The sequence below is a fragment of the Perognathus longimembris genome, chromosome 14 (assembly GCF_023159225.1).
Source record: "Perognathus longimembris pacificus isolate PPM17 chromosome 14, ASM2315922v1, whole genome shotgun sequence".
Classification (NCBI taxonomy): domain Eukaryota; kingdom Metazoa; phylum Chordata; class Mammalia; order Rodentia; family Heteromyidae; genus Perognathus; species Perognathus longimembris.
Genome location: NC_063174.1, coordinates 25,267,534 through 25,295,362, shown reverse-complemented (window position 1 = coordinate 25,295,362; position 27,829 = coordinate 25,267,534). Strand labels below are relative to the sequence as shown.

Genomic DNA, 27,829 nt, shown 5'->3' with positions numbered 1-27,829 from the left:
GGTGCTGGGGAATTGAACTGAGAGCTTCATGTGTAGGAGGCAAGCACTCTTGCCACTAGGCCATATTCCCAGCCCCAGGTTTCAGATTTTCTTATCAGGGATGTTCAACCTGTATTTGGCTTTCTTTGTCCTTGTAAGATATTTGTGTAATGAACTTATATAAATACACTTATAGCAGCCTCCGATAACTTGCTCCCTTTCTCAGTTTTAATGTTAGGAAGGGCTGCGGTCTAGCTCAGCTTAGGACATGTGCTTTGCTTGTAAGAATCCCTTGGTTTGATCCTAACACTATGGCAAAGAAAGTGAAGAATACTTGCTCCCATTTGCCCTAGCTAACAGGAAGCACAATCTCAGTTGGGAGTCACTTGTAATAATCATTAGTTCATGCCAAAAGCACAGAATACTGGCCTTCTTCTTAGTGAATCACATACCTATTTTAATCTATACACATTTTTATTACCTTTAAGTACTTATACTTAAGATAGGCAGTTGTAAAAAATTGAAGTTTGACATCTTAGAAACATGTATTTCTGAAGCCCATTGTTTAAGTTTACAGTGAGTCATCATCTTGCAATTCCTTTCTTGCCTGCTGGTTGCTTCCAGAAGCAAGTATTTAATAGTGGCATATAATGGTGTATGATCTTCCTTTGAAATGGTCCTAATGAAGTGCTCGTGTGGAGTTGCACAGGATGACCAAGCTGGTGAAGCAGGCCCCCAGGTGCTCAGAAACTCAGGCCTCCAGGAGCCAGGGAGTTTTGCTTGTGTTCTCCCAAGGCTTGGCTGCAGCAGCAGCAAGGGGTTTTACTTAGCATTGGCTCACCCTCCCTCTGCACGTTCCCATGATGTTCAGCCAGGGTGTGCCGCCAGCAGCTGTGACCCCTCCGAACTTGCAGAATGTGCTGAGCATGCACATTTCTCCATCAAGCACATTTAAAGCTTTGATCTGCAATTTTGAACAGGTCCTAAACCCCCAAACAAAAGCAGCCACAGAAAGTAAAACAACATGGTCCAAAAGAGGAGGAGTGGAGGGAGGGAGGGGGAAGACGGCAGGGGGCGGGGGGGGTGGGAAACGGAGAAAAAGTCCTCTTTAAGACCCTAGCTGGGCACTGGTAGCTCATGCCTGTAATTCTAGCTACTCAGGCAGCTGAGATCTGAGGATCATGGCCCAGGCAGGAGAATCAATGAGACTCTTAACTCCAGTTAACCACCAGAAGTGTAGTTGTGGCTCAGAGTGGTAAAGTACTCAACTTGAGAGCAAAAGAGCTCAGGAACAGCCAAATTCAAGTCCCATGATCGACCAAAACAAAAAAAAAAGGTAGACCTACCCCCTAGCAAATGTCTGGAGTTATCATATTGGTTGTCAGACCATTCAGCATTCTAGAAAGAAAATCCTAGAATCTTTGATTGTCATGACAATGTCCTATTACCATGTTGAAGAAAAAGTTTCGGCTTACTCTGAGTTTGTACTGCTCTCATCATGGCCAGTCACAATTTGCAGGTTGTCAGGCCTTGCTACAGCAGCACTGCTCTGGATGGGCAACCTGCCATCTCTGTTCTTTAGAAGGCAAATACAATCTCATTCCTACCCTCTAGACTACACCCATAGTATTGGAGACAGTTTTAAAGTTTCAGGCTCATGGATTTGCTACCCAGTAGTATTTTTTTACTATGTTATTGAAATATATATTCAAGGAAAGGGCCCAAAATTATCAATGGTAGAACTTGGTAAGTTGCTTCTCCAGAATCTTTTCATTTAAGATTTTATAGCCCTAAAATGGAGGGACAGAGGGTAAACAAATGCAGATGTGGTACTCACTACACATTATGTTGAAAATGAACTACACAACTTGTAGTAGGGCTAGAAGGGAAAAGCTGGGAGTAAGGGAAGGGGTGACATTGTGCAAAAAGACATGTACTCTTTCCTTACATAACTGTAACCCCTTTGTACATCACCTTTATAATAAGAAAAAATAAAGATTACAAAAAAGATATAAGGCATAGATAGTGAAGTTATATGTAGTTGCAGAGTCAATCTGTGGCAGCCTCTTAGGTTTATTCAAAGAAGCAAAAGTAGACAACAGTAAGATGATTGAATTTTTTTACATTTGTAAGGAGACAGCAGAGAGAAAAGGATGTCTGAGTCCGTAGTCTGCTCTGCTTGCAGATGGGGTGACTGACACTGCCCTGAAAAGAAAAATCTGACTTGATCATGGCTTGGACAAATCCACATGAGCCGCTACAGCAGGGATTATGAAAATTAATGAGCTTTTTGGAAAGTAAGCTGGTGCTAGAACTGGAAGATGGACCCTCACTGAGATGCTTGTTGGGGTGTCAGTGCGGGGGGAGCATCCTCAGTACACACAAACTGTGTGCAGTTCATTTTTGGATATGATTTGTTTATCTTAGATTCTGAAGGCCTTCTCAAAAACAAGGAAAAGAATCAGAAGCTTTACAGTCGAGCACAAAGGCACCAAGAGAAAAAGGAGAAGATTCAAAGGCACAATCGCAGACTTAGTGACCTGGTAGAGAAAAAGTCCATTGACTTAAGAAGTCATTATGAACATCTGGCAGAACTTCGGCGATCCCGTATATTGGAGCTCACCTCTGTCATTTTCCCAATCGATGAAGTAAAGACTGGCGTGAGGTACAGTAAGCAAGGCTTCCCACTCTAAGAATGGGTCAGGTTCCGAGTGCTGTTTCTTAAGTGCGTCAGCACCTCATTTATTGGCCTCATTCTAGGGTCATTGGTTTTCCTGGTAATGAAACTTAAGTCTTATCTGCTTCAGGGAACAGTACACTCTGCGTAAAGTTGGGTTGGCAGCCAGGATGAGGGGTGGGGCCCCCTGTCCTGTGGACAAGTCTGTCACAGAGCTTGATGACTGGCTGATTCACACTCCCAGTTGAGAACCATTTGCTAGGTCATGTCACAGTAGCCAGCTAGGTCACTAATTAGTTGTCTTTTGTGAGACACAATCTTGAACTTAGAAATCTTACTTCCTTAAGTGGAGATTGAAAAATTGCTACCATACAGAATGATCATGAGCTAATATGTAAGAAAACACCTCGTATTTAGAGTCTCTTAGATGAAGGGCATCAGGTGTTGTCTTAGCCTCTTCCCAGTAATGACATTTATCATAGTAGCTGCTTTTGAGACAATACTGTGATTTTAGTCTTAAGAACCCTCAGGGATCTGGATGGACAACACTGGGTTTCCTCACCTTGCTGTTCATCATAATCACATCATCTCTATAATAAGATTTCTTGTTCCTTGGCATGTGAGAGAGATGAAATTGAGCTTAGCCGGATCCCAGTGGCTCATGCCCATAATCTTAGCTACTTAGGAAGCTGAGATCTGAGGATTGCAGTTCAGAGCCAGCTTGGACAGGAAAGTCTTTGAGACTCTTATCTCCAATAAACTATTCAGAAAAAGCCAGAAATGGCACTGTGGTTCAAAGTGGTAGAGTGCTGCTAACCTTAAGCACAAAGAGGCTCAGGAACAGTACCTAGGCCCTGAGTTCAAGCCCCGGGACCAACAAATAAAAAAGTTGAGCTTAGAATTAGGACTTATCTGTGTGAACCACTATGAGTTAGGTTGTGGTGATGTGTTATGGCAGAAGGAAGAGAGATTGAGAACCACTGGTAGGACAGAGTGCAAACTCAGCCCAGTCTGGCTACCAGCATCCCACTGCTTTTCCAGTGCCATGTATAGTACTTTCTTACACACAACCAGATCAGTGTATTGTCCACTGTTCTGTCCTTTCAGGGCCTTGGTACCTGCCCTGGCTACTCATGAGGGATTTCTGTTCTACCCTGTAATCTAGTTGTTTTGGGAGTTTGCTCATTACAGTCTCACTGAATAGTCCAAGCTAGCCTCAAACCTGCATCCCTTTGCCTCAGTCTCTTGAGTGCTGGGATTACATGCATGCTCCACCACACTAAAGTTATTCAGAAGTTCTTTTTTTTTTTTTGCCAGTCCTGGGGCTTGGACTCAGGGCCTGAGCACTGTCCCTGGCCTCTTCTTTGCTCAAGGCTACCACTCTGCCACTTGAGCCACAGCGCCACTTCTGGCCATTTTCTGTATATGTGGTGCTGGGGAATTGAACCCAGGGCCTCATGTATACGAAGCAAGCATTCTTGCCACTAGGCCATCCCCAGCCCCTCAGAAGTTCTTAAAGTGTTGTCTCCAGGCCTCTTCCCTTTTAGGATATCTGTGGTCACAACAATCTTCCTATTGCACTGTGTGGACATTAGTACCAGAAGCTGAGAAGCCAGGGTAGTTAAACCCTCTGGTACTTTGACACAAAGCAGGCAGGGACACCAAAGCAGAGTCCATTGTGCATTAGCAGGTTTTTTTTCTGTAAGTGACTTTCATTAGTGTCCTCAGTAAAGCAGTAAAAATGGCTTGATCAAATCTTGACTCCTGAGTACATGTCTTATTAATGTTCTGTACAAGGAGCCAGGAAGTGTGCATAAAGCCCTCTTGCTGCATTCTGGAACTTGGCTCAAGGAAGCACTCCTGAGAATGAGCTGCAAGCGAAGCCAGCTGCTTGATCTGTGGGGCAGTTTTCAATTGGAAGATTAGCTGGAAGACTTGGGTCTTAAATAAATTCTTGAAAATGTAAAACAGTGTTACCTTTTACTCTTTTGAAATATAAAGGATTTTTTTTCATAGAAATGTGGCCTAGTGGTAGAGTACTTGTCTTGCATACATGAAGCCCTGGGTTCGATTCCTCGGTACCACATAAACTGTGAGAAAGCCAGAAGTGGTGCTGTGGCTCAAGTGGTAGCTAGCCTTGAGCAAAAAGGAGCCACGGACAGAGCCCAGGCCCTAAGTTCAACACTAGGACCAGCATACACATTCTCTCTCTCTCTCTCTCTCTCTCTCTCTCTCACTCACACACACACACACACACACACACACACACACACACACACACACACACACTAGCTTTGAACTGCCTTCTCAGCCTTCTGAGAAGTTAGGATTACAGGTGTAAGCCACTGGCTCCCAGCTGGGATGTTTAAGCATGCAAACAGGTGTCAGAAGCCATGTAATCTGAGAACCAGATACTTCAGGCTCTGGCTGCCATATTCCCCATGCACAGTAGGCTTCTGTGCCACAACAGGTTTGATAATCATCTGTGATAGTACCACATGTCCATATATTCCAGTTCTTTTGCCCATGGGCAACTTTTTAATGTTCTCACCTGTCTGGCAAGAGTGTTGTTGGCCCTTACACATCCTGTCTCCTGAAATCTGTGTTTCCTGATTTTTAGAGATCCTGCAGATGTATCTTCAGAGAATGACAGCGCCATGACCTCCAGCACTGTGAGCAAGCTTGCTGAAGCCCGGAGAACCACCTACCTTTCTGGTCGATGGGTCTGTGATGATCACAATGGCGACACCAGCATTAGCATTACAGGACCGTGGATTAGCCTCCCCAACAACGGGGACTACTCTGCCTACTACAATTGGGTAGAAGAGAAGAAAACAACCCAGGGGCCTGGTGAGAGCAAAATATTCTCTGAGAACTCATTGTGTATACATGTGCATATGTGTGTGTACATATACATGTGTACGCATGCATGCATTTTTTTCCAAGGTAAAACTGAACAATTTACTGGCATCTAGTACATCCTCACTTCTGCATAGTCTAAAACACATTCCATGAATTCGAGCTGAAACTCGGGGAGCATGCCTGTTAGTGCCAGGCAGCCATCTAGAAATCTCTCCTGGACAGCTAAAAAGTGGTCATAAATGTGTGGCCATCACCTCCATCTGCTTTCACCAGGCTCACATTTGGAGGTTTAAAGGGTTTTGCCATTATGGTATTTCAGTGTTCATGTAGGACTGCTAAAATAAAAATGGTACAAAATTGTTGCCTAGTTTTACTTTTTTTTTCTGAATAGGGATTTAAGCACAAGCTCTTGAGCCACACACATGTTCAGTTCTCTCTGCTTTTCGTACCTTTTCAGATGGGGTCTTGCTTTTGCGTGGAGCTGGTCCTGAACCACAAACTCATCCCTGTCACCTCCCTTGCAGCCGGGGTACAGGCATGGCTACTTGGGTTTGTTGAAATAAAGTCTCACTTTCTTTTTGCTGACATGGGCCTAGAGTTGCAGCCTTCCCATTTTTACCTTCTGAATAGCTGTGAATCCCTTGCTTTTTTGTGGTTGAGTAATATTTCATTGTATGGCACAGTACATTTTATACATCCATTCATCACTTGAAAAAGACCTCAGTGTGTCGGTGTATGTGTTACTGCAGTTCTACCACTTGAGAGACAAACCTAGCACAAAGACCTCATTGTTTAAGAAAGTTGTTTACCTTCTTGAATTCTCTTATTAGTTGAAAATTTTTGAACTGTATTTGTTTTAGCAGTCCAGGATGAACATTAAAATACCATAATGGTTAGCCCTTTAAGCCCCCTACAGTTTCTTGGAGAAGGATTGTTAACTCAGTCATTGAGCACATACTTTTCCATTGGGGAGTCAGCAAGGGCCTCCTAAGAGCATTTACTTACATATGTGTATTTTTCTCTGTGGTACTGATGATAGAACCCAGGTTTTGCCATGTTACAAGCACTCTACCACAGAGCAATATCTTGTACCCTTGGATTTGGGGGAGGCTCTTGCTATGAAGCCTAGGCTTTCCTTGATCTTGAGATTGTCCTGCCTCCGCCTCCCAAGTGCTGGTATTACTGGTGGTGTCACTGCAGCTGCCTTACGTTGGGCATTACCTGTTTTGACAGTATGTTATCAGGTCCAGTTGGTTCTGATTTGGTCTGTTTAAGCCTGTTTGACCTGTGTAGATACATTTGTTTACATTCTGTTTAGCAAAAACAATGGACCACTTATATCTGGCTAGAAAGAAGTAAATTCTACCATCAGTAATAAAATGATAAAAACAGAAATGAAAGCAAGTCTTAGCTCACCTTGTTCTTGTTGAAGGCAGAGGCACTTCGTGTATGACAGTTGTTTTCCTTTCAGACATGGAGAACAGTAACCCGGCCTACACAATTAGTGCTGCCCTGTGCTATGCCACTCAGCTCGCCAACATTCTGTCCCACATACTTGACGTCAATCTCCCCAGAAAGCTGTGCAACAGGCAAGTCATGCAATGTGAAGTGACGTCTTCACCAACTGCAACATTGCATTCTCTCTTCTTGATTTCAGTTGACGAGAACCAGGAATTTTAATATTATCAAGCCAAAAGCGGTGTAACAAAAAGATTAAAATTAATTTCAAGAGATGAATTTTTATTCACTAGCTTACAGTTGATTGTGAAACCAGAGACCACAGGGTTCATGCTGGGGGGCGGGGGGGCAGAGGATGACAAGGAAAAAAATGAGGATATTCAGAGTATACTTCAGGTCCTCTTGTATAAGAAATGAGTGAATTAGAAGTTGTTTTTAATAAAAACCTTAATACTTAAAATTGAAAAAAAAAAGTTAGAGATACATCCCCCTGATTGTTCTGCCAATTCAGCTATCTTTGCAAACAAACTTCTTTTGCTGCATTTTCCTCTGCATACATCCCCCGCCCCTTGCTAATGCTTCAGGGAGTGATTTTCCACCTTTGTCAGTTATTGTGCAAAGATGTCTATAGAATAAATTTTACAGGGAGGACTACTTAGGAAGTAGAAATACTTGTCATTTTAAACTTAACATTTCATCAGTATGTAGGTAGAATTCTGCCTCAGAGCCTAAAGCTGGAAGCAAGCATGCTGTAATCCCAGCACTTGGTAGGCTAAGGCAAGATTATTGTGAGCTCAAGACTAGCTGTGTGCTACGTACATAATCATGCTGTCCCAGATACTGCCCTCATCAAAAAGATGAATGTTTTAACATAGAATTTCTCAAAAAAGAATAAGTAAAACTTTACAACTCATGTGTCTTACAGTGAATTTTGTGGAGAAAATCTCAGCAAACAGAAATTTACTCGAGCAGTGAAGAAATTGAATACAAATATCCTTTACCTTTGTTTTTCTCAGGTATGGAAAAATGTGATGTGATCTAACTTTTAACTTGTTGCATATTTGAAAGTAGTCATCAAATCTCTCCTTTTTCTAGCATGTCAACTTAGATCAGTTACAACCACTTCATACCCTCAGGAATCTAATGTATCTGGTCAGTTCGAGCTCCGAGCACCTAGGCAGGTAAGCTGGAGGTTGCTGCTTCCTCCTAAGTGTTGCTTTCTGTGGCTGCTCTATGGAGTGTTGTGTTTTCCCAAAGAGGTTCCAGTATTGCCCTGTCCCACATTTGCCACAAAGGACAACAGTTGTACAGTTCCATGCTGAAGGAAACAGTGGCTAATCATATTTCAACTTTTATGGTCTTTTTATAATAATACCTGAAAGTTATTCTTAAACATGTCTAACACCTAAAGTACTGTAGAAACACCCAGTGTTCTTGGGGTCCAGCTGCCCCTTGCTCTCCCTGAACACCAAAGACCATTTCTTATCATCCACATCTTTTCCCCTTGCCTGCTCAGTGTCTGCTCTATCTCTTGTACATTTTCTTTTGTGTCTGTGTGTTCTTTGCCTACTGGAACAGTTTTTCACAAATTGCTTTTTATCACTAGGTAAGTCTGCTCACCATTTGTTAGAGAGCAAGGTATTAGAAGTTCACATAATGAACTGATTTGAAAACCACTGACTTTAAAACAGAAGTCAGTACCAACAAAGACCAATAATTTTATATGTGATCTCCTCAAGGGAGGGGGGGGGAGCTGGATCCATATCACTTTCCATACAGAAAACTTAATTACAGACAATACAAAAGACTTTATTTTTAAACTATAAAGGAAGAGAAAGGGCAGTGTTCTAGAGACATAGGGTAGGGAGGGATTTTCCAAGCAAGCTACAAAACCCAGAAACCATAAAGTCAAGAAAGTAGTTTACTGTGTAAAACCTGAACATCTCTAGTAAAAACTGCCACATCTTTGACACAAAGTTAAAAACAACAGAATGACAAGAAATGTACTGTACCAGGCTGGGAGTGTGGCTTAGTGGTAGAGTGCTTGCCTAGCATGCATAAAGCCCTAGGGTCCATTCCTCAGCACCACATAAACAGAAAAGGCCAGAAGTGGTGCTGTGGCTCAAGTGGTAGAGTGCTAGCCTTGAGCAAAAGAAGCCAAGGACAGTGCTCAGGTCCTGAGTTCAACCCCCAGGACTGGCAAAAAAAAAAAAAAAATGTACTCCCTTCCATATGAATCTGTAACCCTCCTGCACATCACCTTGATGACAAAACTAAATTTAAATTAATTTTTAAATGATAGGTTTTATAACTTACAAGAGCAATAACAGAATGACAACCTACAAAACTAGACCAAGAACTCAAAGGTTCACATAAAGTGATGGAAGTTGCTCATTTCCATTTTTCTGAAATGGAAACTTGGGGACACTGCCAGCAAGGGCAATAACCAAGGGACGTGGGGGACAGTGTCATTTGCACACTGGAGCTGGGTTTCTTTGTTAGGGTGAAGTGTCCTGGAGCCCTTTGACTCAGTCAGCCCTGCTGGATGGAGGGTACACAGCTGGCTGTGGCTCACATCTGGGTTGGTGGTCTCGAGAGCTGAAGGTCAGGAAGTAGAGCTTCAAAACCTTTATCACAGCCACTTCAGTCAGAATCAAGGCAGAGGGGACGGAAGAAACCGTGTGGGACCCCATATGTCCATTCAGATGAGCAGAATTGAGAATCCCTCCTCCTGGCTACTATTGCCAATGGAGCAAGTGCTCTGCCACTTGAGCCCCCCCCCCCCCGCCACACACACACACACACACACTTCTTTTAGCTTTATTTTTGAAGATAGGACTTCACACAGACTTTGCCTAGGCTAGCTTCCAGCCATGACTCTCCTGCATCTGTGTCCCAAGTTGTGCCATCATGTCCGGCTAGAATCTCATTCTAGTTAATAGTAAAAAGACAGACATACCCTTTACCCCAGGATTCACTTGTCGTTAATACTTCACCCCACTTGCTTACCACTGGCTCAGGAGCTCAGTTCCTTCCGTAAATGCACACACAGACTTGTCAACATAGATTGTTTTTTTGCTGAGCCTTATGAGTATAAATTACATAATTTTTGACTCTACTCCTAAATACCCTGGTATATATTTCCTAAAAGTGTTTTCTTAATCACAGTAGTTATCAACCTCAGCAAATTTAATAAACATTGATCTTAAACCTGCTACCCACACTTGTGATTTTCAGCAAACTTCATAAATGCCCTATTTTAATTACCTGTTTTTGTTTATATTATACAAGTGGGGGTTCCACTGTGACTTTTCATGCACATGTGCATTATATTCCAATCAGTCTCTCTGTCAGCATATGTTCTTTAAACCCAAAATACACTCCTACTCCCTCACCTTTATGGTACCAGAGATCAAATCCAGGACTTCAGGCTAGGAAGGCCACTCTACTACTTGAACCACTCTTCTAGCCCTTTTGTATTTTGTTTTTGAGGTAAGTTCTCTAACTTTTCCTGGGCTGGCCATGAATTGGCAATGCTTCCTCCACTTTTGTATTAACTGGGATTTATGTGCCACATTGCCTGATTTGCTCTCTCCCCTTTAATAGTACTTTGACTTTGGGTTTTTCTGATGTCATCTGGCTCTGCACATGGGCTCTGCACTGGGGAATATTGCCTGGGCAGGCATCTCATGATATGCACCTGGCTGCACTGTGTCTATTTGCCCCTCGTAAGGATCTTCACACGCAGGTGAAGGCTTTGTGGTTTTCCTCTGTGTGGTTCCCGAAGACACTCCATCATACTGACCTGGGGAAACAATATTATATCCCAGGCCATTAAGGGAGAGAGAATTCTCTCACAGGTTGTGTGTGCAGTCTCTAGCTTGGGGTGTGCTAGAAATAATGAGAGGGAGAGAGGCACTGGGTGGAGGAAGACCCAGGGACCTCTGCAAGGGTCTCATGTGGTCTCTCAGAAAGGAACCCAAACTGTAAAAAACAAAAAAACAAAAAAAACCTGCTGCTTTAATCTTCCATCTTCATTTGCTTAGTTTTCTTTTTTCTTTTTCTTTCTTTTTTTTTTTTTTTTTTTTTTTTGCCAGTCCTAGGGCTTGAACTCAGGACCTGGGCACTGTCCCTAAGCCTCTCTGCTCAAGGCTAGCACTCTACCACTTGGGCCACAGCCACTTCCAGCCTTTTTTGTTTATGTGGTGCTGAGGAATTGAACCCAGTGTTTCGTGCATGCCAGGAGTGCAGGGAACAGAAGTGAGTTAATGGCCCTCCTCCTGAGATGGGTGGGCAAGGAGCCTATTAGGGAGTGGAGCTAGCTGGTGAGGATCTGACAAGATGGCTTTGCAGTAAACCAAGGAAAAGGAGAAAAAAGCAACATAACAGAAACAGGGCTCACAGACCTATGGAGTGGGCTGCAGTGTTCAATAGTTTGGTAGAAAGCTTGAAGGGAAGAGCCCTGCTCCCTCCAGGCTTTTCAGAATGATGGCCTATGGGAAGGCTGAGGCCTAAAGAACTGGCGAGTCCTGCTTCCGGGGCTCTTGAAAATGTAAACTGTTCATTGGGAGAGCTAGGTTTTCCAGAAGAGAAGCCTTGTACATCTTCCCATTTACTTCATGTCTGAAAAACAGTGCCTAGACATGGATTCTTGCCATTCCAGAAGACTGAGAGGTCCTTGAGTGGTCCAGAAGCTGCTCATCGGTGAGGTGCACTTGAGGCCAGTAGAGGCCCTTTTATTCTAACAGCCAAGAAGAACTTTGGCCCACAGATGAGTAGATGACATAATACTTCCCATTTCTGTCTGTTATTTTTCCCAAACTTTATCAGTGAGACTTGAAATAAGCCAAGGCTAGATGTGCTTATCTCAGGGACCATGCAGTGCATATCTTGGGGTCCACAGTGAGGAGATAGGAGTTGTTGCAGGGACTTGGTCCCATCCTTTAGCCAGAAGTGGCTAGCCAGGGTGGCTCCCTGGTCTCCCAAAGCCATTACTGATAGGCCTTTGAAAGGGGACAACGAAAAGACTCTGAGTTAGAAGTGGTGGCACACACCTGTAATCCCAGCACACAGGCTAAGGCAGGGGATGGAGAGTTGGAGACCAGCCAGGGTGGCCTCGCGCAGCCTGTGTGAGGTTTGTTGTGTGGTCCCCACACTGGTGCTGAGGGGCTGGCATAGACTGAGGCCTGATACAGGGTTATTGAACTTGTCCAGGAGGGGTCTTTAGGAAATGATGAGTTCTCCTAAAACATAGTGCAAAAGTATGCATTGCTGCATCTGAATATATTCTGACTAGTCCTAGCTTATTCTATGTACCAAACATGCCCCCAAAAGTTACATATTGAAGCCAGATGCTGGTGGCTCATGCCTGTAATCCTAGCTACTCAGGAGGCTGAGATCTGAGGATTGCATTTTAAAGCCAACCCAAGCAGGAAAGTCTGAGACTCATCTCCAATTAACTACCCAAATGCCACAAGTGGAATGGTGACTCCAGTGAAAGAGCATAAGCTTTGAGCAAAAACTGCCAAGGACGGGGCCCAGGCCTTGAGCTCAAGTCTCAGGATTGGCATGTATTTGTGTCACACACACACACACACACACACAATTACAAGTTGATATTTTCAGATGTGTAGGAGGAACCTGCCATTGACAGCTGTCCAAGGAAGTTTTGATAACATGTATGGTCATTTATCCTGTTGAGTCTTAAGAGTTTATAATTCCCTGGGGAAGGCAAGGAACCCGTTTTCTTTGTATACCATTTACCACATCCTACAAGGAGCAGTATACCATAGAATGTACATCATGTAGCTGTTTTGTCCCAGTTGTCATTGGAAGTTCTAGGGGCTGGGGATGTGGCCTAGTGGTAGAGGGCGTGCCTCGAATACATGAAGCCCTGCATTCAATTCCTCAGCACCACATATATAGAAAAGGCCGGAAGTGGCACTGTGATTTAGTAGTAGAGTGCTAGTAGCCTTGAACAAAAAGAAGCCAGGGACAGTGCTCAGGCCCTGAGTTCAAGCCCCAGGACTGGCAAAAACAAAAACAGGAAGTCCTTCTTGGACCACCAGCATAGATTGGATGGGTTTTGTGTCAGAGAGACTTGGCAAAAGCATTATAATGTAATTTTACTCTCAGGTTGGATGGAAGATGTTATTTAGGGTAAGAAAACTCAGTTCCTCAGTTCTAGATCACCAGTGAGTGCAGCACCTCAGGAGATCGTGCAGTGCTGGCTCTGGGTGCCTTGGGTCCCTTTGAGTAGGGGGAGGGTGTTGGGAATACAGCGTCTGGCCTCTGGTTAGGGGGAGCACCTGGTGATCGTCTTAACATGGTCCCTTCTGTGTGCACAGGTCAGGGCCCTTTGAGGTGCAAGCGGACCTTGAGGAGTCCATGGAGTTCGTGGATCCTGGAGTGGCTGGAGAGTCAGATGAAAGTGGAGATGAGCACATAAGTGATGAGGAAACGGACCTGGGCACAGACTGGGAGAACCTGCCAAGCCCCCGCTTTTGTGACATCCCATCCCAGCCTGTGGAAGTCTCCCAGAGCCAGAGCTCGCAGGCATCTCCGCCCATCTCAAGCAGCAGTGCAGGTGGGATGATCTCCTCCGCTGCAGCCTCAGTGACCTCCTGGTTCAAAGCTTACACTGGACATCGTTAGTGAGCATGGCTCAAACTGCCAGATTCGCATCACAACAGCTCTGCTGTTAGTAACCTCATCCGCGTAGTGAACGGTAGTGCTCGGAACAGAGGTTAACCACTGTCAGTTGTTTCAAGCAGGGAGAGGAGCATTTCTTCTTGTCAGGCAGGTGGCCTGTGAGGGATGGTTGGGCAGAGGGGCAGAGGTCCTCCAGCCCACGCAGCACTGGTGGGAGAAGGGCCTGTGCATCTGTGGAAGAAACCCTCCTGGGCCCTCTACCAGGCCCACAGACCCCACTCTGTGTTGTCCTATGATGCTGTCTCTTCCTGACACTAAGGTAGCTCTTCGGGTTGGTTGAGCCACAAGGAAGTGATTGATGATGATGACTTGAAAGACAAAAACTACGTTTATTTTTCTGCCATTGTTTTTTGTATAGAGAGCCAGCAGCAATTTGAAATGCTTGATTTCTTTATAATTTGGTCATCTTAGGGTTTTAGAGCCAAGATCTGGGTCTCATTGTGGAGAGTGGTCTTTTTGTCGAGGGGAGGGGTACTTCAAAACATTTCATCTGTGCCACTCTGTCACGGCTCATCACATTCCTGTTTTCCTCCCCTCACACACCAAAGAAACCATTGTCTTTGTTTTTCTGTAGAACCCGTACCCACGAATAGAAGAAACCCTAGCTGCAATAATGTCTTATTTCTTATATTGAGGAGAATCAAAATCAAGGTCATTCTTGCCTGCATCGTTTTCTGCCATCCACACCATGTGCATTTTGAACAGGGACTTATTTCTGTGAGTGGGTATTCCCATGTGTGAACTAAATGCCACCTGGACTCAAGTGAAAGCCCCAGAACTAAGTGGCATGCTCTGTCTCGTTCCTCCCTGGAGGATTCAGTAGGTGGCAGGTGTTTGCTCCAGGCCACTCCTCCTCCTCCCAACACTGCGGGCAGAGTGCAGAGCAGCTTTATAGCCGGCCACTCCCCCCTGTCCTGGGAACTTTATATAGAACTTTCCCTCACCAAGAGGTTATTTTCAACCACCGTGTCTTGTCATTCTCTTAATGACAATCTTTAAGAAAACTATGAGTCATGTATAAAATATGTAAGTACTTTTTTATTTTTAATAACTGCAAAAAAATCCTAAGTAACTCAAAAAGAAATCCTATAAAAACTCCCAACATTATTACCTATCTTCCTAGTGTGATTAGCATGATTGTACCTCAGATCCATCATTGAGAGGTTTACCATGCCCTAGTTGCTTCTCGTACTGTAGTTATTATAGTTGGTACCTTGCCTCCAAGTCGGAGGTGCTCTATGGTCTTTGCCTTGGAGATTTTGGTGTTGGTAGTTTTGGGTGGAGTTGCAGAGGAGTTTCTTTCTGGTCAGGAGTCCCAGAGTCCTGGCTTTATGTGTCTCACTTAGGGAGGAGACAGGAGAACACGGTGTTGTCCTAAGTGCTCAGCCCCGAAGTTGTTGAGCTGGAATTCATAGAATGGGTAAAGTGGAATGAACAGATACTACCAGATGAAGGTAGAAACCATGAATGTGAGGTAAGGCTAAAGAGCACCCAGAGATCACAAACTGGAGGCTGGAGTAACAAGACAAGGATGCGGAACATTGAGGGATCGCTGGGGAAGTATATGCTGGTGTTGATATCAGATAGAGGCACTTTATGTCCGGTCAAAATTCAAAGCCTTTGGTGGTTTTGATACAAGCCGGTGTTTTGGGTTTCATCATTTTGCACTGGATCAACCCTGTAAATATTCTTGAGTATCTTTCAACCACTGTTTTTTTCTACTCTTTGCTGCTCATTAAAATCTCTCATTTAGGTGCCAGAACTGTATGTAAACAGCTTTCTAAAAAATGAGACTGGGTTTGCTTTTCTTTAAAAGAAAGAAAGATAAAGCCATAGAACTTGGTCATGTTTTTCATTTTAACATGACTCAAACTCAAACAAGGGAGTACTAATAAGATCTCGCCGGCACCAAACAGGCTGCTTTAAATGTCTTACATTTTTATGTAATGGAATAAAACTAAGAAAAGTTTTGCACACCTGTAAGTAACTTAAAGGAGAAAACAGTATGTCACCACGGGCTATGGTGGGCAGGGTTGGAATACTTCAGGAAAGGGCATTCAGTATCCTGCTTTTAAACCTACAGTGTCTCTGTGGTGTCATGTTGAGGGAATTCCTCTTGTAATGTCACTTCCAAACCAGTTTGAGTTATACATTTTCTAAACTTTTAATTGTATTATTGCAATAAATCTTTTAACAGTACTTTGCTAATGTGTATATCTTTTTTTGTGCCAGTAGTGGGGCTTGAACTCAGGGCCTAAGGCACTGTTCCAACTTTTTTTGCTCAAGGCTAGCACTCTACTACTTGGCTTTTCAGTGGTTAGAGGTAAGAACAGAGTACCAAGAGCTCACACATGTAATCCTAGCTATTCAGGTCAAGATCTGAGGATTGAGGTTCGAAACCATCCTGGTGAGCAAGAAAGCCCATGAAACTTTTATCTCCAACTAATCACCAAAAAGCCAGAAGTGGAGCCGCGACCAGTGGTAAATCACCAGCCAAGTGAAAAAGCAAAGGGACAGCAGCTAGAATTAGTTCAAGCCCCAGGACTACACTAGAAAAAAATAGGTATCGGGGATGGGAATATGGCCTAAGTGGCAAGAGTGCTTGCCTCCTATACAAGAAGCCCTGGGTTCGATTCCTCAGCATCGCATATACAGAAAATGGCCAGAAGTGGCGCTGTGGCTCAAGTGACAGAGTGCTAGCCTTGCGCAAAAGGAAGCCAGGGACAGTGCTCAGGCCCTGAGCCTAAGGCCCAGGACTGGCAAGAAAAAAAAATTATCATTTTGCTTAGAGTTGTATAGATGAAGTAGAATTTTTTTTTTAAGTAGAATATTGACTTACCTGAAACCAATGGAATAATTCTCACAAAAGAACGGAAAGGTAAAATAACAAAAGCCACATTGACTTCTGCATCTTTCTTTGTAGGAAGAAGTGTGAGATACAGAACTATTGGAAAGGGACTGGTGGAAACTTTGGCTCCCATTAGAAAGTGAACCAAGTAGTAGATCACTCACAGACAAGCCAAGCAAACATGAAGCCCTGAGTTTCCACCCATACCCACAAGAAATGTGAGAGATTGGTAGGACAATTAAGGACATTAGGTAAAGGTGATGGAAGGAGGCTAGGCCTATATGAGTGATAAATCCTAGGGGACAGTAAAAAGTCCTACAGCTAGGAAATCAACACCTAGGTCAGGTTCCTATCACTGTTCCTCATGGTTTTTGTGTTGTGACTGACTTAAAGACACTTTGCTACCCTCTTTCCTAGCAGCTTATTTTCCTAATTATGAGGACATTGCTGAAACCTAACTATGTGGCTCCCAATTTGAGTTCATGTAAATTTTTTTTTGTTTTTGCCAGTCCTGGGGCTTGGACTCAGGGCCTGAGCACTGCCCCTGGCTTCTTTTTGCTCAAGGCTAGCACTCTGCCACTAGGCCATATCCCTAGCCCCTCATGTAAGTTCTTGAAAGAATAGATGGAAGACACATTAGTGTAAGGGCGATAATGACTAGCAGAATTGCAGTGTCAACTAACCCTCATGTGCAAGGTTAAAAAGTGTAGTGTAGGGGCTAGGAATATGGCCTAGTGGCAAGAGTGCTTGCCTCATATACATGAAGCCCTGGGTTCGATTCCTCAGCACCACATATATAGAAAACGGCCAGAAGTGGCGCTGTGGCTCAAGTGTCAGAGTGCTAGCCTTGAAGGGGGAAAAAAAAAAAAGCCAGGGACAGTGCTCAGGCCCCGAGTTCAAGCCCCAGGACTGGCACAAAAAAAAAAAAGTACTGTATATTTTTTATTCAATATATCCCAAGTATTTCAACATTTTTCTACATTGAAAAAAATGGCTGTCTAGTATATACATATTTTACAGCATATCCAGCTTCCAAGTGCTTTGACAGCTGAGGCTAGTGGCCCGTGATGGACAGCGCAGCTCCTGGCTGAGGCCTCCTAGGAACCAAGATTTAGGCAACAGTTCCTTCTTTCCCAGGCAGAGCAGAAGAAACCTCTGCAGCAGCTCTTGGGGATCTGCAAAGGAAGGAAAGCCTTAATCTAATACAAAATCTGACTCCTTACTCCTGCTTGCGATTTGTCAGGCTTTCATACCGTGTCTCAAGTCCGCCGCTCCTCTCTCATACAGTCTCATTCATTGCCAGGGCTACTGCTGGTGGGCTCAGCAACAGGGTTAATTCCTCCCCGCTGGGCCTCCCCAGTACCAGGGGGCCGCAGTCCCGGCACCACGCTCAGCCTTTTGTTCAGTTCTTTTACGTGTTTGGCTCCCAACCTTGCTTGTGCTCTGCTTACTCCAAAGGCAGGTTTTGCTTTTAAGAAGGGGGGCATCACTTAATGGTTGTTACAACATAAAGGATGCTGTCTCTATTCCTCAGTTCTTCCTCTTTTCCAACTCCAATGGGTCTGCTCCCTTCAAATAACAGGAGCAAACCAGCCACCTAGGAAGGGAGGACTGCTTCTGGTTCTGCTTCAACCAGTTTGGCATGAATACACTTGACAGTATCACCTAAGGGTGCATAACCACAGTATTTGCTCTTCCCATGAGGCTAGGCAAACAGCTATGGCCAAAGACCTAGGAGTGCTGTGTATGCCAGTAGAAGGGACTGACATTTCCCAGAGGCACTTCAGTTTACAACAGATTGCAACACTTGCTTATTTGAACCTAAGGAAATGCATAGGTATTAACAGTCCGATTCCATCTGTGCCTGCCACTGCACAGTGGAGCTACATTTGTACAAAACATGACACCTGATGTACACACAGGTAATGCCAACTCTTACTGGTTGCAGTCTGCTGTGTATAAAAAGAGGTTGATGCCAAATGACTTCATGATTGTGAAGCAGGCTGTGAAGGAAGAAAAAAATCACCCTTAAGAATGAGCCGGGCACTGGTGCCTCATGCCTGTAATCCTAGCTATTCAGGAGGCTTGAGTTCAAAGCCAGCCCAGGCAAGAAAATCCGTGAGACTCATCTCCAGCTAACCACCAGAAAATAGGAAGTGGCACTGTGGCTCAAGTGGTAGAATACTAGCCTTGAGCTGAGGAGCTCAGGGACAGTGCCCAGGCCCAGAGTTCAAGCCCCATAACTGACAAAAAGAAAAAAGATAGCAATTACAACCATAGAAAATACCCAAATAAAGATTAAGTCCAGTCCAAAAAAGTTGGTAAGGAGGTGCTGATTAATCAAAAGTCACTAGGTGATTAGACAAAACCTAGGAAGGGAAGCCTTCCTAGGGTTATGCCATAACCATGATCAGTCTGCTGCCAGGAACAACTGGCAACAATGCGACCTAAACTGTACCAAGTACATGATATAGCTACAGAGCAAATCCTTGTGATAGGGGGATCTTTGCTATACAGAGCCTTCTGTAGGACCACCTGCGGCCAGAGGAAAAGTTCCTCCATGCCCCTCTCCCACACTGAAGCTTCTCCTTCCAGCTAGACAACTGGTGAGTTCCACAGCAGTGCAAGTTGGCTGGCACCCAGGCCGACCTTGAAGTCACCTTGAAGTCACCATCCTGCCTCAGCATACACTACCTGGCTCCATTTTAATCTTGGCCTTTGGTTCCTTTCCAATCCATGCCCTCCTTGGGTCTCTGGTCTCCCTTATCTGGAGAGCAGGGGAGATGTTGATTCTTCTTTCAAATAATTGAGAACTGAGAAGTAGAAAAAACAGCAAGCAGCCAGGTGTATCAGCCTATGAGCAAAGGTGGAAGAGGGAAGTTTTGTTTCCTTTGGCTGAGGTGGAAAGGCTAGAGTACTTGCACTCCATGTTACTGCCTTTAAGTCTGATCCACAGCAATGCAGGGAAGTAACACAGCACTGTAGCAAGAAAATGGGCTATTGTCCACCAACTTAGGGGGGTACTGAAGTCTTCCTCCAAGGCAAGCAGCAAAACTCTAGCAACACTAGAAACAAAGCCCAGCCAAGGAGTGCCCTCTGGTGCCCCCAGCTGCAAAGCTTTTTTGGGGCAGTCCTGGGGCTTAAACTCGGGGCCTGGGCTCTGTGCCTAAGCTTCTTTTTGCTCAAGGCTAGCAGTCTACCATTTAAGCTACAGCACTACTTCTGGCCTTTTCTGTTTATGTGATACTGAGGAATGGAACCCAGGGCTTCATGCATGCTAGGCAAGCACTCTACCAATAAGCCACATTCCCAGCCCTGCAAAGCTCGTAATTCGTAAAGCCAGTACTGGAAACCAGGACCTGCCACAAAGTTCCAAATGGGTGATAAGTGGTTTCTGAGGGCTCCAAGTGGGATTGGCCATACATACTGTGCCCTGTGCTCTTGTCAGTGTGCCCTACCTACCACCTCACCCAGTGACAGCTTTGGTCACCCAAGATAACAGGATCAGGAGTGGCTGACTTGTGAAAACGAGCCAAGTTGTTTACGTTGAGCATCCACACTGCGTACATGGAGAATGATGGCAAAGACAAGTAACACTTCTGGGATGCTGTACTTGCCCAGCTGAACTTTGAGTCCTTTATATGTGTCCTGCCTCTTTTAATACCAAATTATGAGTCATGACAAGTTTATTGGGCAAAGTATATAACTGTTAGCCTCTTGTTAGTCTGTGTCACAAATCTCATGAGCCTACAAGGAGAGCGTGGCAAAGCACTGCATGAGCCTATTACTGGAAGACTTGCTCAGCACCAGTTCTAATAGCTCCTTTTTGAGGAGGGAGCAAATACTAAGATAAACACAAAGAAGGCAAGATAAACAAGATAGATTCCAGTTTGGAAATGGCACTACCTCCCATCTGCCTCAACCACAGGTCAGTCTATATCCACTTGAATCTTGCCTTGTCCAGCTTATCCTTTAGGACCATTCAAGGCCTTCACCAATCTACGCTGCACTCGCCATCTGTCCTTCACAGCCTGAAGCTTACAAAGCTAACATGCTTAATAGTACAAAGGCTTTCTGGCAGACACTTGATTTCGAGCCAACCCAGTTGTTAGGATTCTCCCATTCAGAGCAGCTTTCTGGGCCCCAAGTACCTTCCAACACCACCAAACATTACATAACCACAAGCCTAAAAAAATAGTTAAAGGACTTCTAAATGATTAATCCTTAATGACTTCTAAAATGGTTAAATGAGTATATCTTAGATATTACCTCACCAAACAAACTATGACAGGTATTGTCAGACATCAAACTCGTGTTACATGGTGGCAAAATTTTAAGCTTGTAAGTTAAGATTATCTCTTTTCTGTGACAGTAGAAAGCCTCTTATTCCTATTCCTCTCAACTCAAAAAATTCTTAAAATTCACAGAAACTTTCCTCAACATTACATTAAAAAAACTTTGCGAAACTCAGGTCCCATTTAAGATGCATATTTTTATTGAAGTTTTACAAAAACTTTTTGTAACCAGACAGGATAAAAGACAAGGGTGTTATAATCTGACTATATAATATTCTCTCATTCTTGACGGATCACTAAAATATAACAGGATTGTTCTCTATGTTGATTTTAAGATTGTTCAATTAGACCATTATTTGGTATCCTTTGAACAGGTTAACCTCTTTTAACTATTTAGAGCGTTTGCTCAGAAACATTCATATATTATACAGGAAACATTCATAGTTTACTTGGAAAACATTCATATTTTATATAGGATATACAAATTTGGGGGCGAGACGATAAAAAACACAATTATAGCCGCAACACTATCCTAGCTGCATTGTGGTGATTATGTCTAGTCAGTTGTCCATCATATACAACTGGATTTTAATCGCATTATTTACAGAGGGGCCAAAGCACTCATCTAAAGGTAAAGGCGCTCAGGTTTAATGTGCACTTTCATAGCCCTAGGAAAACACAACCATTATATACACTGTAAACACCACAGGGCATGAAATCCATCTCCAACCACTACATCAGTCTCACAGGATCAAGCATACAAGGTCTAAGGTAAGGTGCCTGGCTTTTACTTATTAGGCATACTTTGCATCCAAGGGTTTTGATTTCCTTTCCACTTACTTCAAATAAGGTACCAGTGCTAAGAACATTTCTGGAGTCCCTGCTTAGAAACTGCCTGCAGTGAGCTCCTCAGAACATCCTTGACGTTGGCAAGTCTTCATCCTTTGAGGTCGGATTTGATGGGGAAAACAGGCATAACTTATTCACAGCTGAGTGAGCCAAGCTACTGGGATCCCACCATGGATTAAGTGTGAGGCTCTTCTGTAAAACTATGAGACCAGTTTTCTTGTACAGCTGGTAAGAGTTTGGCAGTCCTGATGGGAGTTAGTACAGACTCCCTCAACTGGGGACTGAGAGGCAACACTCACTTGAATGGTTTAAGTATTTAGCATTTGTAAAATTGGCCTTTTGCCTCTTACATAGACTTCAGTATTCCTCTTCTGTTTCACTCCCTCTTGCTTTCTTATGGATTGCCCGATTGAAGCTGTGGCAGGCAGGGACCCAGTGATTGTCGTGAAGCCCTAGCTTGCAGCCGGGAAAGCCCTTCTGAGACCGATGGCAGCACATCCAGTACCCGGGCCCATAGGGCAATGCCTGGCAATAGGGCTTGGGATGCCACCGGCACAGAGACACATCCCCTTTCACATATTTTTTCTTGCACTGCTTGCAAGGATCCTCTCTATAGCGTGGGTCTCGAACCCAGCGAGAATCGGCTGGTCTGATGTTGTAGTATTCAATGATAAACTTGAAATAGCAGCAAGTACATTTAAGAGCCACTAAACTCCTGGTGGGAAGTAACCTGAAGATTTTGACCATAATGTGGTGGGGCAGACAAGCCATGTACTGTTGAGGCTCCAGAAGCTGCTGGATTTTAAACCTAGTCTCCAAAAAGTCATGAGATACCTGCTTCTTCCAACTGAATGCCTCAAGCACCGGTTCTGTACTTTCCCCCGCAGAGGATGGAGGTATGAAGGGCTCCATGGAGTCACCTTTTGGATCAGCTTCCCTGGCACCATTGGCAGTATCTTCAAGCTGCTGGGTCTCTAAAGATTCTTGTGCTGTGCTTTCATTCACCTGGGAACAGTCTAACTGGTGCTGACCAGGTGGCAAAAAAAACAACATCCCTGGAGGTGGCTCTTCACAGGCATTGAAGAGAGAAGGCTGGTCTTTCTCCACCTTGGACACAGTGATGCTAATGCACAAAGATTCTTTTGTTCTCTGCTCAGGATTTTGGCTAGTAAGTGGCACAAGCTCTGTGCTTGTACAATCGATAGCATCTGTGGGCAATTCAGTGGCTTGGAGACAGGTGTGAGAAGAAAAAGGCAATCCATCAAGTTCATCTGTCATTTCCACATCATACCTGTTACTGGTTTTCATTGTGGTTTGCTGAGCTGGCTCTAATTCTGCACTGTCCGGGGGGAAATTCACACCTGCAGGCAATGTGGGGCAGCCCTGAGGAGCACCATCCCACGCTGGGTCTCCAATGAGAGAAAGAGCAGCTCTTGAGGATCCACAGTCCACAGACTGCACAGGATTCACCTGAGTGTCAGGTGCCTCCAAGGCGCCTTGCTTGATTTTCCCATCGTCAGCCTCAGTGCCATTTGCAAGCAACACCCTGCCTACATTTCGACGGAAGCTGTTATTCCGAGACAGGCTCCCAGGCTCACGCGGGCTCTGCCGCTTCAGACACTCAGACTCCAGCCTGGCTACCATGTCAAGGACACGGACTGGTTCACTCTGTGGCTCAGTAACCTCTGGATTTCCTTTCTCTGTGGGTTCTTCACAAGCTCCTGGGGAAGAGAAGGGCTCAGGGGCTGAGGGCACACCTCTGGATTGGCCAGAAAACCTCACAATGGCAGGAGAATTGTTACAGTTTTTTGCACAGCTAGCTAGTAGGGCACTAGCTCTTTGCTCAAGGAAGGCAACCATCTGTATAACAGACAAAGGCCGCCCAGTATAGATGCCATCCCCACTGTCATTTACATAATGCACAGAACAGTGCTCGATGCCACAGGCAAATGGCTCTGGCTGGTAGCACTTGCTGTTGACATCTCTCATCCTTTCCAACTGTGTCTTGGCTTTTTTAAGATCCCCTGTTTTTTTCCTTCTTTTAGTGGCTCTCCCATCAATATCCCAGGAGCTTTTGATTTTCATTGATCCTGTCCTATTGCTGTACTGGTGGGCTGCAAAGAAAGCAATTTTCTCCTTGGTGTTGCCAGGCTTCACAACAGCCCAGATGTCAAGTGGCCCTTCCCCTCCTTCTCCCTGGTGGATTGTTGCAGATGGTGCATTCTTTCTGGCTTTAACATTCAAGCTGTTCTCTACAGGGCTCTTCCCACTCATGCTGCACAGAACATTTGGAGAAAGGACCCCAAATGGTGTTCGAGATGATGCTTTGCCAAGAGAGGCTGAAGGAAAGACACCTGGCTTCATGTAGCCAGCTTTGTCTTTTTCATCGTTGGCAGCCTTTTGGTGGCTCAGAGGAGTTCTCGGAGTATCCCTGCAGACTTCCAGAGGCCACTCTTTCTTCTGGAGCTTCCAATATGGCTTTAGGTGCATAACACAGGCCCTATGGGAGAGACATACATTATTTGACTGAAAAGGTTATTTTTGTTTGTTTGTTTTGTTTTTTGGCCAGTCCTGGGGCTTGGACTCAGGGCCTGAGCACTGTCCCTGGCTTCTTTTTGCTCAAGGCTAGCACTCTACCACTTGAGCCACAGCGCCACCTCTGGCCTTTTCTATATATGTGGTGCTGAGGAATCGAACCCAGGGCTTCATGTATATGAGGCAAGCACTCTCGCCACTAGGCCATATTCCCAGCCCCTGAAAAGGTTATTTTTTAAAAGACAAGTTTAAGTTACCAGTTTTCTAAGACTCCTACTAAGTCAGCAACACTCTCAGCTAGTTTTTAATGCACAGATGAAGTATATATAACAAAAGGAAAATAACCACTTTGCATGGTTATCAACTAGAAAATAAATTGATAGCCTTGAGCTGAAGGGCTCAGGGAGAGCTCTCAGGCCCACAGTTCAAGCTCCACAACTAACCAAAAAAAAGATTATTACGGGGCGGGGAATATGGCCTAGTGGCAAGAGTGCTTGCCTTGTATACATGAAGCCCTGGGTTCAATTCCCCAGCACCACATATATAGAAAATGGCCAGGGGCTGGGGATATAGCCTAGTGGCAAGAGTGCCTGCCTCGGATACACGAGGCCCTAGGTTCGATTCCCCAGCACCACATATGCAGAAAACGGCCAGAAGCGGTGCTGTGGCTCAAGTGGCAGAGTGCTAGCCTTGAGCAAAAAAAAGAAGCCAGGGACAGTGTTCAGGCCCTGAGTCCAAGGCCCAGGACTGGCCAAAAAAAAAAAAAAAAAAAGAAAATGGCCAGAAGTGGTGCTGTGGCTCAAGTGGCAGAGTGCTAGCCTTGAGCAAAAAGAAGCCAGAGACAGTGCTCAGGCCCTGAATCCAAGCCCAGGACTAGCAAAAAAAGAAAGAAAGAAAGAAAAAGAAAGAAAGAAAGAGAAAGAAAGAAAGAGAAAGAAAGAAAGAAAGAAAGAAAGAAAGAAAGAAAGAAAGAAAGAAAGAAAGAAAGAAAGAAAGAAAGAAAGAGAAAGAAAGAAAGAGAAATAAAGAAAAATTGATTTGGGCTGAGTTTTATAAACTGATAAGTATATTCTTAAACTGAATCATTTACACAAAGTTCATCTTACTTAGAACACTTCATCAGTAAGTACTTAACACAGCAAAGAGGACAGTTTTAGTATTAAAAGAAACTCTTCCATTACCCATAGATTTGTTTTTGTGTTTTGAACAAGGTTTCACTGTGTAGCTGAGCCTCACACAGAATCCATGATCCTCCTGCCTCCACCTCCTGAATGCTAGAATTTTAAGTATGTGCCCCATACCCCAGCCTTACACGGTTAAGCACCTACCTTTCCAGGTCATTATCATACTAGCATTTTATTGATTACCTATCAATTATTGTGTTTCTTCCTAAATTATTCCAATCCTATTGACTTCCAATTTCTAACTTTTCATTGCCTTGCTTATATGCTTTGTTCATCTATTAGTCTTGACTTTCTAAATAATCTATGGGTATAAGCACCTATCAAATTTCCTGCCTTTATTTTTTTGTACTGGGAATTTACATCAGAGCCTCGAGCTTAGCAAACCCTCATCACTTAAGCCATGCTTCTAGCCCTTTTTTGCTTTATTTTTCAGATAGGGTCTCCAGCCTGAGACTCTGCCTACTACCTAGGCATCATAGTCAAATGGGAACCACCACACCCAGCTTAGTCTTTAGGATTGGGTCTGGATCACATCTTGTTCAGGCTGGCCTTGAACTGGAATCCTTTTACACTTCATGAGACAGGCATGAGCAACCACAGCTGGCCTACTGCAACTATCTTAAATGCAGAATAGAATCTAATTCTAAAAGCATTTTAAATGAGTTCAGAAAAAGTTTTGGTTTTTTTTTCCTGGTCTGGACTGGGGATGAAAGCCACTCTGGAAATGTGATATGATTACACAACAAAGACTCCTGTTTTAGTCTCCATCCTATCACTGATTATAGCTTATCTAGGGCCAGTCACTTCTTCCCAGGGTCAGAGCTGAAATGTTAACTGGGGAATTGAAAGACAGATGAGGCAATGATCACATAAAGCCCACCTCCATCAAAACATCCTGGATTAAGAGTATTTTCAAGTGATGCCTGGCTACAAAATAAACCTGTCACCCTAAAGATCTGAAATCAGATGGGTACCAGTAGGAGGGAGGAGAGAAAACAGAGTAAATATGTTTCAAATGCTTTATATACGTGTATATATACATATGTGCAAATAAAACAATGAAACATAGCAAGCTGTTAGAATTATTATATTTATATACATATTATATATATATTTGGGGGGGGGGCTAGTCCTGAGACTTGAACTCAGGGCCTGAGCACTGTCCCTGGCTTCTTTTTGATCAAGGCTCGCATTCTACCAGTTGAGCCACAGCACCACTTCTGGCTTTTTCTATATATGTGGTGCTGAGAAATCGAACTCAGGGCAAGCACTCTACTACTAGGCCATAGTCCTAGTCCTGGAATTATTTTTAAATGGGGAGAGGGGAGAGGAAGACAGGACATTGATGAAAGTGAGCTATACAATTCATGGGTGGAGATGGGAGGGAGGGAATAAGAGAGAATGGGGGAACAGATGACACTATACCAAAGGAAATGCACTTACTACCTGACTCATGTAAATGTAACCTCTCTGTATACCACCTCCAAAATAACAATGAAGTAAATTTTAAAGAAAAAAATAGAACAATGAACCTGCTGGAATTGTTTTTAAAAGGAGAAAGAGAAGAGGAAGACAGTAAAAAGAGGATGAAGTTCATCAGGGAACATAGTATGAATCCATGTACCACAATAAAGCCACCTTGACGAAGTATGCTTTTTAAAAAAATTAAAAATTTTCATGGGAAACCATAGCTCAGGCCTATAATCCTAGCTACTCAGTAGGCTGTGATCTGACTCAGCCCAGGCTGGTTAAATCCAAGAGACTCTTATCTCCAGTTAAGCAATGACAGATCAAGAAATAAGGCCGTGGTTGAAGCGATAAGAGTGCTAGCCTTGAGCAACAAAGCTCAGGGACAGTGCCCAGGCCAGGAGTTAAAGTCCCAGGACTAGCACCAAATAAATAATTTTAAAAACAAAAAGACCGGGATGAAGTCCCAAGTTAGAAGAATGAGGAACTAGCAGCTGAAGATGTTAACAAGCATGGTAAGTTTCCTCACCCTGGCTCACTGAGACAGTGGCACAGCATGTTCCTTCCCCAGTGCTCCACAACGTTTACCGAATGCTTGCGATGTAGCTCCCTCTATGTAAGTGCCTTCAAGTATCAATGTTGATTGTCAAGTATGAAGGTGTTTATCAAGCTTACCCTTTTTTTTTTTTGCCAGTCCTGGGCCTTGGACTCAGGGCCTGAGCACTGTCCCTGGCTTCCTTTTTGCTCAAGGCTAGCACTCTGCCACTTGAGCCACAGCGCCACTTCTGGCCATTTTCTGTATATGTGGTGCTGGGGAATCGAACCCAGGGCCTCATGTATACGAGGCAAGCTCTCTTGCCACTAGGCCATATCCCCAGCCCCCAAGCTTACCCTTCACTTCAAGAACTAGAGTCTAGTCTCAGCTATGAGGAAAAAAACACATTGGTATGGTTATATAGTAAGA

The 27,829-nt window shown here is 44.1% G+C and overlaps 2 protein-coding genes across 2 annotated transcripts in view; one reads left to right on the top strand and one right to left on the bottom strand.

Moving 5' to 3' along the window:
• The window catches only part of Atg14 (autophagy related 14), a 35,540-nt gene extending 20,038 nt beyond the window's left edge, over positions 1–15,502 (top strand). Inside the window, exons 5-10 of the mRNA XM_048362045.1 lie at positions 2,407–2,644; positions 5,277–5,506; positions 6,990–7,107; positions 7,902–7,992; positions 8,072–8,157; positions 13,324–15,502. Of these exons, the coding sequence (XP_048218002.1) occupies positions 2,407–2,644; positions 5,277–5,506; positions 6,990–7,107; positions 7,902–7,992; positions 8,072–8,157; positions 13,324–13,630 (1,070 nt within the window). The 3' untranslated portion in view covers positions 13,631–15,502. The remainder of the gene's footprint in view (positions 1–2,406; positions 2,645–5,276; positions 5,507–6,989; positions 7,108–7,901; positions 7,993–8,071; positions 8,158–13,323) is intronic.
• Positions 15,503–21,007: 5,505 nt separating this feature from the next.
• Fbxo34 (F-box protein 34) overlaps positions 21,008–27,829 on the bottom strand; it is a 63,665-nt gene continuing 56,843 nt past the window's right edge. The window contains exon 2 of the mRNA XM_048362039.1: positions 21,008–24,179. Coding sequence (XP_048217996.1) covers positions 22,037–24,169 — 2,133 coding nt within the window. The 5' untranslated portion in view covers positions 24,170–24,179 and the 3' untranslated portion in view covers positions 21,008–22,036. The remainder of the gene's footprint in view (positions 24,180–27,829) is intronic.